The 12,522-nt window shown below is 40.5% G+C and overlaps 1 protein-coding gene across 1 annotated transcript in view; it reads right to left on the bottom strand.

Annotated features, from left to right (window-relative positions):
* Positions 1-211: 211 nt before the first annotated feature.
* Positions 212-12,522, bottom strand: part of mei4 (meiosis-specific, MEI4 homolog (S. cerevisiae)) — a 51,204-nt gene continuing 38,893 nt past the window's right edge. The window contains exon 5 of the mRNA XM_026918478.3: positions 212-656. Coding sequence (XP_026774279.3) covers positions 411-656 — 246 coding nt within the window. The 3' untranslated portion in view covers positions 212-410. The remainder of the gene's footprint in view (positions 657-12,522) is intronic.

The following is a 12,522-nucleotide window of genomic DNA, read 5'->3' as shown; positions in this document are numbered from 1 at the left end:
TTATCTCAAACTGAGATACCTGCTCCTTCACTAATGCTCACTCTGTGTTTAGATGAGCGGTAGTTAAAAATCTCGTATGAGTAATCTCCAAATTCATTATTCTCCATATTCAGCAGCCACGACACTTCCCTTTTCAGCAAATGTCTTCTACACATACACACTATCTCAACCAGAAAGACAAATCCTTTAGAAGAACAGTTCACTTGGTTTATTTGTCATAAACAATATTTGTATTTTCTTTCTTTTTTTTTCGTCCAAGGACCTGACCATAAACTGCACATACTTTCAATATGTTTCCACTTCGTCTAAATCGCACATTTTCGAATATAACATTAGCTTGGCTGAGAGGTATGGGGAGGGGAAAAACTGTGAGTCAGGATGAAATACACCAGGAACACAAGCTTTGAAGCTCAGGTCCCTCGGGTGCAAGCAGGCTTAAGAAGCCCCTCGATTCTCCACATGTAAAGAGCGAACAGGGGAAACTCATCCGAAAGAGGCAGGACATGTTTTTCCAACTGCGCTTGGAGGTGGTGGTGATCGGTCCCCGCTCTACCCGAACCGGCTTGTATAAGCTGCTCTAGGGTCCAGAAAAGGTAAAATGAGTTCTCATACCTGACCCAGTCCACCTGCTGTGGCTGCTGTCCCTCAGGCACTTCCTGGAAAACAGCACAAAGGATTTTAATGATCAGCAAATGTTCATCAAGTACTTGAAGCCACTGTAGAATGATTGGTTATCAAGATAGATTAGGATACATACAAATTTGACACATGTTGAATATTAACATTACCGTAGTTGAAGATTTTGACATTTTCTTTTGACAGGTTTTTTTCAACCTGTTGTTGAAAATCCCAAACCTCTGAAATTTAGTCAAACCAGATACTACAAAATGCATTAAGCATTCCCTAATCAGGGCTGGACGACAGATGTGTAAGTTCAGAGGTTTACTGATACGTCTGAAAGTTTGTTAGGAATTTAGATCGACTCCTTGAAGCTGTCTGATGCCAAAATGTCACCTTATGACTTCACAGATGTATCATCAGGCAGAAATGTAGCAATGTTGAAAATGAAGTGAGTAGAAAGTAGAGATTTTTCTATTGAAATGTTGCAAGGAAAGTCAAAAGTATAGAGTGAAAGAACAACTTGAATAATGTACTTAAAAATGAGACTTGGTATCAAACTAATTAGAACTTTCTTACCTCCCACATCAGCTGAATTATTACTACTAGTCAGATAAATCAGCTTGCGCACATTATAAAAGATCTCTTAAAATCTTATTACATGTTGAGCAAAAATTAAAAAGACACTAGTCAGATTCACAGAACATCATTTAAGTAATTAACTCCTGTGACTTGTGTCACAAGCTTGCTCTTGTTACTGTCCTTGTAGAATGAATCTTTGAAAATGAATCGAAATAAACAGAAGTCAATCAGAAAGCAAGGTGTCATTTGAATGAATCCCAGCAGATTCTTGTTTACTTGCTTCCAAGTCCGAGATCACAAAATAATCTCCTGAAAGAAAAGAACATAGCATATGGGTTTGTCCCACACACAGTAGGTCTCCTTACTACCTTGCTAACAACTTTGGTAACAAGAAAATCCGTAAGCAGAGAGAAAAATAGACCATTACAGCAAAAACCCTAGTGTATTTTGGTAGACAATATGGCTAATTTTTCTTCTGTTGCATCAAGCAACAGTAAGCTCCTCCAATTTTTGCCAATTTCCACCCACTAGGTAACTCTCTACCCTCTCTACCACGCAACAACTACCATCCAGCAAGGATTAAGCCTAACACATGCTGGCTCTGAGGTAAGTCAACGTGAAGTCAACCTCTGCTTCTATTTGAACTACTGCTCATGCTGTGTCACACTCGGAGAAAAGCTATCTGCCCTCTTCCGCATACATTAGCAGTGATTGACAAGGGAGAGAGAGTATGCCATCCCTCCCACCCAGAGCACGGCCAGTTTTGCTCACTTTGGCTCCTGGCCACGGATGGCTGTGGCAACATTGGGATTTGAACTCATGATCTCCCAGGGGTAGGGCAAATGATTTTCTGTTCTTTCCTTTTTTTTTAACCAGCCAAAGACACCACAGTCCCATCCACCTGGTTTCTATTGGCTCTCAAGACCAAGGCTACCATATGCAAATTCTGCGTCCTGTTCTACCAAGTGAGATGGCTCTCACTAAAGAGGTTCAAAATGCTGAAACTGGAGTGAGGGACAAAAGTGGAGGTATAGCTAAGTGGGCAGATTTTGGGTTTCCCCCTCAGGAATATTTTCCAGTTCCAGATGCCTATTGATGGATAATTAACAGTAACTGCTTTTACTTACCTCATGCCCCACTGAAATCAATTCCTGGCTACACCACTGGGCTAAAGATGTTACTGCCTCTGCTCCAAGTGCCCCCAGGAAGTATGAGAGTAAGTGAGGGACTGACCACAACAGAATACATTCAGTCATAAAGACTACAAGGGCACTGTCCTGCATATCAGAGACTATCGCTGAGTACGGGTTTTTTCCACTCTCATCAATATCTGCTAACGCAGAGGAGAGAAAAAGTGAGCAGGAACTGCCAGCAACAAAACATTAATATCGGGAGAAATATGACTTCAAGTAGTGAGGATTTCAAGAGCTCCTGCTTGCTCGGTGCTAATATTTGACCACTTCTATTTGTTCCAGCTGTAAAAAAGCTGAATGTGGAGGAAAGGCATTTTATAGGGACCTTCAGCATCACTGCTGAGGAGGATGGTATAAAACTCGATTCATAAAACTGAGACCAAGGCAAAGCCATGCTAGCATGAAAGTACAGGGACAAATTTAATTTGATAGCATGGCTTGATCGAGGTGACCAAACGGAACGATAATGTTCCCCCTTGTGTTTAATTACTTTAGGAAGAAGTAGACAAAACAAGACCAAAATTGTCAAGGTTAACACCACTGGGGGAAACAACAACAACAACAAAAAAAACACCCGGATTAAATGTGAAAGTGTTACTTCAAACAGTATAGTCACTATTTTCAAATGGAATTAGAAATTTGGCCAACTTCTGTTGGGTGATGTATCAGCATGACATCAACATTTACACACATTTTGGATTTCATCCCCATTTTCTCCAAAGTTGGTCATTGGCAACTTCTACCAAGTTCTTCTCTACTGCACAATCGCTACCAACAGGAGAGGAGGAGGGAAAATGGCATCTTTTTCCAAAGTGCTGCTCACGTCACAGAGCAGCAGAACACATTTGGAGGAAGCGCTCTCCTCCGCACACATGAGTTCACAGACTCCCAAGAATGGCTAGTGTTACTTTAATCAACCGGGGGAGAGTAACACCATCCTTCGCAGAAACTCTTTTTAGACTCCAGGCTATCATCAGGATTCAAACACAAGCTCCAGACGATACCATGAACGCTTTTCTGTTGCACCTCCAAAAAGGTTTTGATTGATGTAGATTATGTTATATTGCAAAACCACATATTTTTGTGTAGAATGCACTTTTAGATTTCACTTGATTGCTCGTCAAGATTCAGCATGTTGTGTGTTCTGAGATGCTTTACTGATCACTACGGTTGTAAAGAGTGGCTAGTGTTGCTGTAAACGACAGGACAGTGTAACACCATCCTTCGCAGAAATTCTCTTGGCCATGGATGGCTGTGGCATCATCATGAGGATTTAAACTCATAATTTCCAGATGATACCATGAAAATTTTTTTGCTGCACTAAAAATATTTTGATTGATTGTGGATTTTGTTAACACATTATAAAGCAAGACCATATATTTTTGCACATATATTAGAATGTACTTGTAGAATTCACTTGAATATGAAAGGATGCATGATTGCAGGGAATTTGCCTTTGGTAGCAGTTTATTTAACTTATCTAGCTGAACTTAAACAGGAACCTTCGGACTGTGAGCTGTTAGAGCACATTAGGGTGAGTTCCTTCTGGAAAAAAAAAAACTAAAATTGAGAAATTCTTTTTTATCTTATTCCATCAGTGCACACTTCAGAGATTATTAAGAATAGATATAGTTAGGCTGCAATGAATCATTTAGTTTAATAATCAGATAATATAATAGTTGAGTTATCTAACAGATGTTGTTCTGTTCATTTAAATTATATATTTGACAAATTAGAGTAATAACATGAGCGTATTAAAAGCCTTATGTTTAAGAGAATGAAACTCTCCTCTTTTTTTCCTCCTCAGGCCTATCATGTCACTGGTTCTGCTCTACAAGTTTTAAGAAAAAGTTCCCCCTGCTTGCTCCTGACCTGAACCTACACACACCTGTCCTATAACTTACGTAACACACAATATTGAACAAGCCCATGCTGATTCATCAATGGTGCAAAAATCTCACGTCAGCACATTTGTTTTTCGTTGGAACTCTGCTCACTAATTCAGTTGACAGCTTCTATAGGGACCAGTGATGAATGTACTGAATGTATGTATGACCCAAATGGTAGTTATAGAGAATAAGAAACTCCAGACACAAAGTGTTTAAACCAAAAAAAAAAAAAAGGGATATATAACTTTAATGACAATGAAAAGACACTATCCCCGAGTGTAACATGACTAAAAACAATGCCAGAAAAAGCAACTAAGAAAAGATTTAGAACAAGGAGAACCAAGGTATGTATTCTGAGATAATAACTCTGGGGGTGAAATGTCATTCCTTTCAAATCTGGACCTCCTGGGACGCAGTGCAATAAGAATGTGCTTCAGGATGTGTCAATGTGCAACTTATGCTTAGAAACAGGGGGAGATAATAAGGAGAGAGAGAGAGAGAGAGAGAGAGAGAGAGAGAAGCAAAAGTGGACAAACAGCAAATGAGACAGAGATAGAAAGAGGATGGATAGCTTTCTGTCTCTCCGAAAATGGAAGATGGAAGGAGATAGGTGAGGTGGAGAGACTTCGCTGATCTTTGGGGAATAAGAAGCTTTCTTCCTGTACAGTACAGAGCAGTTTTAGTAATCATAGCCTGGTTATAATTCTGTAATTCTCAAATGTCCACAGTTTTGGCCTTGAATATAAATTTTACACTCACTGCCTTCTTTCATAGGATGACCTCTGCACCTGCTTATTCATGCAATTATCCAATCATGTGGCAGCTGCGCAATGCATAAAATCAAGCACATACAGATGGGAAAAAGTAACCTCTGTGACGTTGACCATGGCGTGGTTGTTGGTGCCAAGCACGGGAGTCCAAGAGAGGAAAATCGGCTACGCTCTCTATGTGGAAGGGATGACGCAGTGGCACTAGCCAATCGCGTGTGTCTGTGAGCTCATGTATGCGGAATAGGGTAGATAGCACTTTCCTCAGAAGGTTTTACACGACCCTGTGACGCAGCATAAGCAATAGTTCAAAAAGATGAGGTTGGCTGGCTTCACGTGTTTCAGAGTAAGCATGTGTTAGCCTTCACGCTCTTTGGGTGGTAGCTTTCGTATGCTTGGGGGAGGGGGGAGGTAGGAGGAAGCATTTCAAAATGCATAACACATGAAACCTTGAGGCTTACGGGCTACAACAGGCTACAACAGCCTGTGCCCACTGTAGCCTCAGATTACTGTTCTTGACCAGCAAGTGTAGCGAGGTCTTCTGGTACTAGAACCCAAAGTAGTCTTCTGCTTTTCTAGCCCATCCTCCTCGAGATTCAGCAAGGTGTGTGTTAGCTTATACCTTACGCATTACATAAGATACTTTTCTGCTCAACACGGTTGTAAAGAGTGGTTATTTAAGTTACCGAGGCCTTCCTTTTAGCTTGAACGAGACATTCCCCTCTGAACTTTTTCATCGAGACAAGTTATTTACACCCACACAACTACCTCTCACTGGATGCTTTCTGTTTTTCACTATGCCACCATTCTTTCAGGTTTTGTTTCAAGTTAGAAACTATTAGAAAATATGAAGTGATTGATTTTTTTTGTCATTTTTTGTTACCGGTCATTTTTGTTTGCTCAAGTTGCTCTTTAAAGGTTGTGGCATGATAACAAGACAGTAGCTCTCACTGCCTCTTCCATTCACTATGGACACGTGATGATTCCAAGGGATGAGTGGCAGTAACGCCATACGTCACTGCAGTCTTACTGCTAAGTCACTCAATCACAACCCACTATCTCTGGAGGAGTGAGAGTGATATGACAGAGAGAAAAAGCAATATAGAAAGAACATGATTTATTTCTCCCAAGTGAAGAACACTTCATGCGTCTTTCTTCTAAACTGAGAAAGAATAAGAAAGAAAAGAAAAAACATAAAGCTAAGAACCAGCAGGAAAAGCGATATGACAGGATGAGTTGTAGGATGCTTCTTGCTCATTCCCACTATTCCTTACTTCAAATTCAACCCATTTCCATCATACAGGCCTGAAAGACTGATCTGAAAGATGCTTCCCAAAAATGAGATATTTAAAAAGAAGTTTAATGACACAACTGGGGCTGTGGAAAGCCCTCCTGCAGGGTCAGGGTGCAGTGGGGTGGACCTCTTTTTTCTGCCTCTGCAGAATTAACACTCATCTAAATGCATAGGCTGTTCATTGTGCCTAGGAGCAGAGTCCCAGCGAGGACCGCTGTAGCTCTGCTTCTGTCGCCTTTAATAGGCCAGATACAGAGAAGGAGGAGGAGGAGGAGGAGCAGGACAGCAAAGCCCTGGCAGGCAGCAAACTAGGACAAGTAGTACTCGTTTGATGGTGATCAGAAAAAAGAGGTTCAAACACGACCGTGATCCTATTCCACAGAGGTCCATCAGTCTTCCAAGGTTCAAAGGTTTCTAAAAAGGTTCAACTATTATTATTATTATTATTATTATTATTATCATTATTAATATGAATTATTCCTGCATCTCTTTGGCTGTACTTTTCCCTTTGCTTCAAGAGCAACAGTTGTATCGCCAGCATGAATGTCAAATGGCCAGCCACAGGAACTGGTCAATTTATAATTTATCTTTCTATAATTTATCACAAAATAAAATATTCATGCTGTATTTTGCAGTGCATTCTCATAATCTATGGACAGTAGTGCAGTCTGTTTCCTACTGCAGCAGCACATGCTCCGGCGTCAGTTTAAACCTTGTGAAAAGTTCTAGCTGCCACAGAAGGTAGAAGTGAGAATCATTGAATTACCAAACTTCATGTGATCATATACAGTTTTAATGAAGGTTTATAATTTGTTTTCAGAGATTCGCACATTATATTTACTAAATCAGTACAAGAAAACACAGAAATGAATGCTCCCTGGTCAAATGTTCGTGGACACCTGACCATCACACCCATATGTTGTTCTTCCCCAAACTCTTGCCACAAAGATGAAAGCACACAATTGTCTAGATTGTCTTTTTATGTTGTAGCATTACAATTTTCCTTTCACTGGAACTACGAGGCCCAAACCTGTTCCAGCATGACAATGCCCCTGTACACAAAGAAAGCTCCATGAAGACATGGTGTGTGAAGGTTGGACTGGAAGAACTCGTGTGTCCTGCACAGAGCAATGACCTCAACCCCACTGAACACCTTTGGGATGAACTGGAACACTGTCTGCACCCCAGACCTCCTCACCAACATCAGTGCCTGATCTCACTAATGCTCTTGTGGCTGAATGAGAAGAAATTCCCACAGCCACGCTCCAAAATCTAGTGGAAAACCTTCCCAACAGAGTGGAAGCTGTTCTAGCAGCAAAGGGGAACTAAATCTGAAATGGGATGTTTAAGAAGCGCACATATGAGTCAGGTGTCGGGTGTCCACATACATTTGGCCATATACTGTATGTTACATGAAATGCAATATGTGAACCCAATGAAACTGATGAACGCAACCTTTTGCTAGCACGTATTTATAGCCATCGAATCAAAGTAGCACTCTAGATTGGAAGTTAGATGAGATGATGGATGAGATTTGATAAGCTGCATTGTGCTGCACAGGCCCAGACCTCTCATGAGATGTGGTGACTGCAGGGTCACTTTAAGTATGTTGTGTATAAAAAGAACCCATGTGTAATCTTTCCCTCATTAACGTATAACAATTAAATGTAACATGGGATAGAAGTGGTTTTTTTTAATGTTTTATGTTGTGTTTTTTTAAATACTTATTTGTTAAGATCAAATCTTTAAATAAGAATGTTTCCTAGCACTGTTTACATTCATACACTGTTCATTACTAAGGTAGTAGGTCTATAATTCCTACTAATTCCCCTGCAAGAATCTTGAGTCCTAAAAAGGCCATGACATAGAAAGATTCGTTGTTCCTTTGTTTGTGATTTCCCAAACAGGAAAAGATTTCTTGAAGAATACCTATCATCTGAGTAATGATTAGGGTTAGTTCTTGTTAAAACAGGACATTTGAACCTGACTGATTATGGAGGGGAAAAAAAAAAGTCTGTAGGACTTGAAATGAGTGCAAACAGTAAAAAAGTACTAGTACTTTTTATATGGAGAAAATACTGTTTATAATAAATAATGACTATTTGCCTGTACATATAGCAGTAGATAGGACATGAAGAAAAAAAAAAAACTTAATGATTTACCCCTAAGACTACTGCACCATACAGAAGCTTGTTATATCCATTTGACACACAAAAAAGATTTCTTTCAAACGGTGCTACTTACTAGTGTGAAACCAAACCAATGACTCACACTGTCAAAACCTGTAAACAAGAAAACAGCCGAGACCCAGGTGCCCCTGCACTTTTAAAGAATGAGGCGTGGGAGTTTTCTCCTCTGGTGCCATGGGCAGAAGTTTCTGCTGCTGAGGGTTAAGATTTACTGCCATGGATTTGATCTTGCTGAAACTCTGACAACGTGCTTGATTCGTTTCATTCTTTGCACCCTGTTATGATGCTGAGGCTGTTTGTTTGAGTAGGGCCTTTTCAATCCCTGTAGCTTTACTCAAGGGGGGAAAAAATGCTGTTGTTGTTGAAGGTCAATGTTTACAGCAGTTTCAGAGGAGACACACAACTTTCTACAGTAAGTCAAAAATATATTTCAAACTGGCAAAATGTCTCACCATTTGGTACGTCCACTATTTGCCCAATGGTGAAGTGTTACCATTTTACTGTCACAATTCGCAACAAAACAATCTGGAAAAAAAAAAAAGAAAAGAATCACAGTCAAAATTAGGGGCATTTTGAGAATTGGTAATCCACCTGTATGTTTCTGGGAAGTGTGGGAGGAAACTGGGATACCCGGAGCTTCCAAAGATGCAAATGTATAATGTATAATGCAATTAAGTATAGTACTGAAACAGTTTTCTTGAATAATGAAAGCTGATCTTCAGATGATGTACAATTTGCAATTGTTATTGTTCACATAGCTTTTAGTCAAAAGCCTGCTAAATGTTGTGATATTGCATCAAAAATCAAGTCATTTCACTGGTATTGGTACTGATTACCAGAATTCTGCAAAAAAAGTACTGACTACCAGTCACAATACCATTTCACTGGGATTGGTACTGACTACCAAAATTCTGACATTGTCGTATCCTCATTCAATCAAAACATTTGGACGTGATCAGGGATGCATATGGCTACACTCCATTTAAAGCGTAAACACTAATGCGTCCCAGACTCCATCGAAGGACTGCCCAGTCACCAGTGATGCCAGGGAAAAAGAGGCCCAATGTGTATTCCCCACACCATTATACCATCATCACCAGCCTGAATTATTGACAGGCTGATTCTGTGGATTCATTCTGTTGACACCCAACCCTACCATCAGGGAAAAAAAAAAAAAAAATCACGATTCATCAGAGCAGGCAAAGTTTTTCAAATTTTTTTGTCAATTGTTCTGTTTCAGTTAGCCTGTGACTTGATGTATACTTCTGGTCGGACTTGCAACCCGAAGGTGAACCCGAAGGTTGTGGGTTCGAGTCTCAGGTCCAGCAGGGATTGTAGGTGGGGGGAGTGAATGACCAGCGCTCTCTTCCACCCTCAATACCACGACTGAGGTGAGACCCTTGAGCAAGGCACCGAAACCCCAACTGCTCCCCGGGCGCTGCAGCAAAAAAAAAAAAAGGCTGCCCACTGCTCCGGGTGTGTGTTCACGGTGTGTGTGTGTTCACTACTGTGTGTGTGCACTTGGATGGGTTAAATGCAGAGCACAAATTCCGAGTATGGGTCACCATACTTGGCCACAAGTCACTTCACTTCACTTCACTTATAGCTCATTCACGTCAAGGTATGAGATATGCGTTCAGAGATGCTTTTCTGCTCACCATGGGTGTAAAGAGTGGTTATTTGAGTTACAGTACCTTCCTGAAAGCTCAAACAAGTCTGGCCTCTCTCCTCAATAAGACATATCCACAGAACTGCTGCTCACTGGATGTCTTTTATTTTTTTGCACCACTCTGTGTAAAATCTAGAGACTGTTGTGTGTGAAAATCCCAGGAGGTCAGCAATTTCTGAAATCCTCGAACAAGCCCGTCTGGTACCAACAACCATGACACGGTGAGAGTATTTGTAACAGTTAAACAGTTTACTCATTCACATTATTATTATTATTTACAATACAATGCCAATATATGGAGGCTAAAAAAGACAATTCTAAAATTACAAAGGAAAATGTGTGTTTCTAATAATGCTTCGTTAAGAAAAAATTAAATTTTTTTATTATACCACAGCACTGATCCGGACTGGTCATATACAATTTGGTTGGGGCTGTATTTCTGAAGGATTTGTTGGCATCCCTGTCTAATCATGAAATGCCATCGCAAGTGATAAATGAAGACACATTTGAGACACGTCTTAACACCAGGGGTAAACGGGCCAAATGTGTGTGTGTCTGAAACTCTGATAATGAACAAAACAAGGCTGATAAGTGTAAGATATGTCCAGAATATCCCCTTGTAAAAATCATCGCAATCTAGAACCGCCAACAACTTCCACAAATTGATTTTTTTCTCTGGTGGAGATGTTTTTCAGGGCATCCCCGCCCCCCCCCCCCCCCCCCCCCCCCCCCGCCAGCTCCTCTGTGATATGCCCACAACACAGAGGTTTACAAGACAGCAAATCGATTCGGCTGTCTCCAAGAGTCCATTTGTTGAGCTTTATCTAAGATGATCCAATCTTAAGTGTGTGGGTTTCTACCATTAAGAAAACATTTCCTTTGTTGGCTAACACATGAATTCATGTCTGTATCCTCAAGAACTGCAATTTCCAGCATCACTCACAAGCAGGGTCACTCCAAAGGAACCTTCGAGTTATTTCTTCCAGTATGACACATATTCATTTTAGCTCATATCTTCTCTCAGAATTGATCTTCTTGGAAAAGACTACTTTGTGTCTCATGAATGGATCGCTGAATGGATTTATATCATGACATTCTATGGATTATTGCTGAAATAAAAGTATATGACTGGTTTAGTTGTGGAATAAAACACTTGGAGATGTGCTATTATAGGAAAATAAATCAATGCTGGTGTATTGGGATGAGACCTGACATGAAGAGTTAGTTACCACCCAAAGTATTCTTTTCTATAGGCAAGATAAAAGGTTAGCCCAACTGCTGGAGTGGAAAAATTGGAATCAATGTGTATAATTATTATCCTACACAGTACTTACTGGCCTGCTCTTAAATATATCAAAAATATAGAGCTGTCAGTAGGTGCATAATCACAGAAATGTATCCTTGTCTAAATATACATATAATACATACAAAATAACTGTCAGCTCTCTATACTGATGACCCATTAAGTTTTTAACAGTACGTCAATAGAAAGCATAATGCATCGCCTACCTCAGCTGACAGCACAGCAGGCAGGCATGCTAATAATGTAATATTATTTATTATGGAACAGCACGTGCTCATGTGATTAAATTCTTCAGTCAGAAAAGGACAGCAGAAGAAAAGCTACCCAGAAAAGTTCTGTTGACCGTGGCATGGTGCTTAGTGCCAGATGGGCTGGTTTTGTACACTATATGGACAAAAGTATTGGGACACCAGACCATTACACTCATATGTCCTTGTTGAACATCCCATTCCAGATTTAGTCCCCCTCTGCTGTTATAATAACTTCCACTCTTCTGGGAAGGCTTTTCACTAGATTTTGGAGCGTGGCTGTGGGGATTTGTGTTCATTCAGCCACACGAGCATTAGTGAGGTCATTCCTGCTCATCCCAAATGTGTTCACTGGGGTTGAGGTCAGGGTTCTGTGCAGGCCGCTCCATTTCTTCCACTCCAACCTTGGCAAACCATATCTTCATGGACCTCACTTTGTGCACAGGGGAACTGTCATGCTGAAACGGATTTGGACTAGACCCCTTAGTTCCAGTGACAGGAAATTGTAATGCTACAGCATACAACGTCATCCCACACAATTGTATGCTTCAAACTTTGTGGCAACAGTTTGGGGAACGCCCACATATGGGTCAGGTGTCCACAAACTTTTGACCATAGTGCATATTTCAGAAACTGCTGATCATCTGGAATTTTCTCTACAGTCTCTAGAGTTTACACAGAATGGTGTGAACATCCAGTGAGAGGCAGTTCTCGTTAATGAGAAAGGTTAGGTGAGAATGGCCAGAGCTGACAGGATGTCTATGTTAATT

This window comes from Pangasianodon hypophthalmus, chromosome 30, assembly GCF_027358585.1.
Source record: "Pangasianodon hypophthalmus isolate fPanHyp1 chromosome 30, fPanHyp1.pri, whole genome shotgun sequence".
NCBI classification, from domain to species: Eukaryota; Metazoa; Chordata; class Actinopteri; order Siluriformes; family Pangasiidae; genus Pangasianodon; species Pangasianodon hypophthalmus.
The sequence above is the reverse complement of the archived record's forward strand: the minus strand, read 5'-3'. Positions and strand labels throughout refer to the sequence as shown.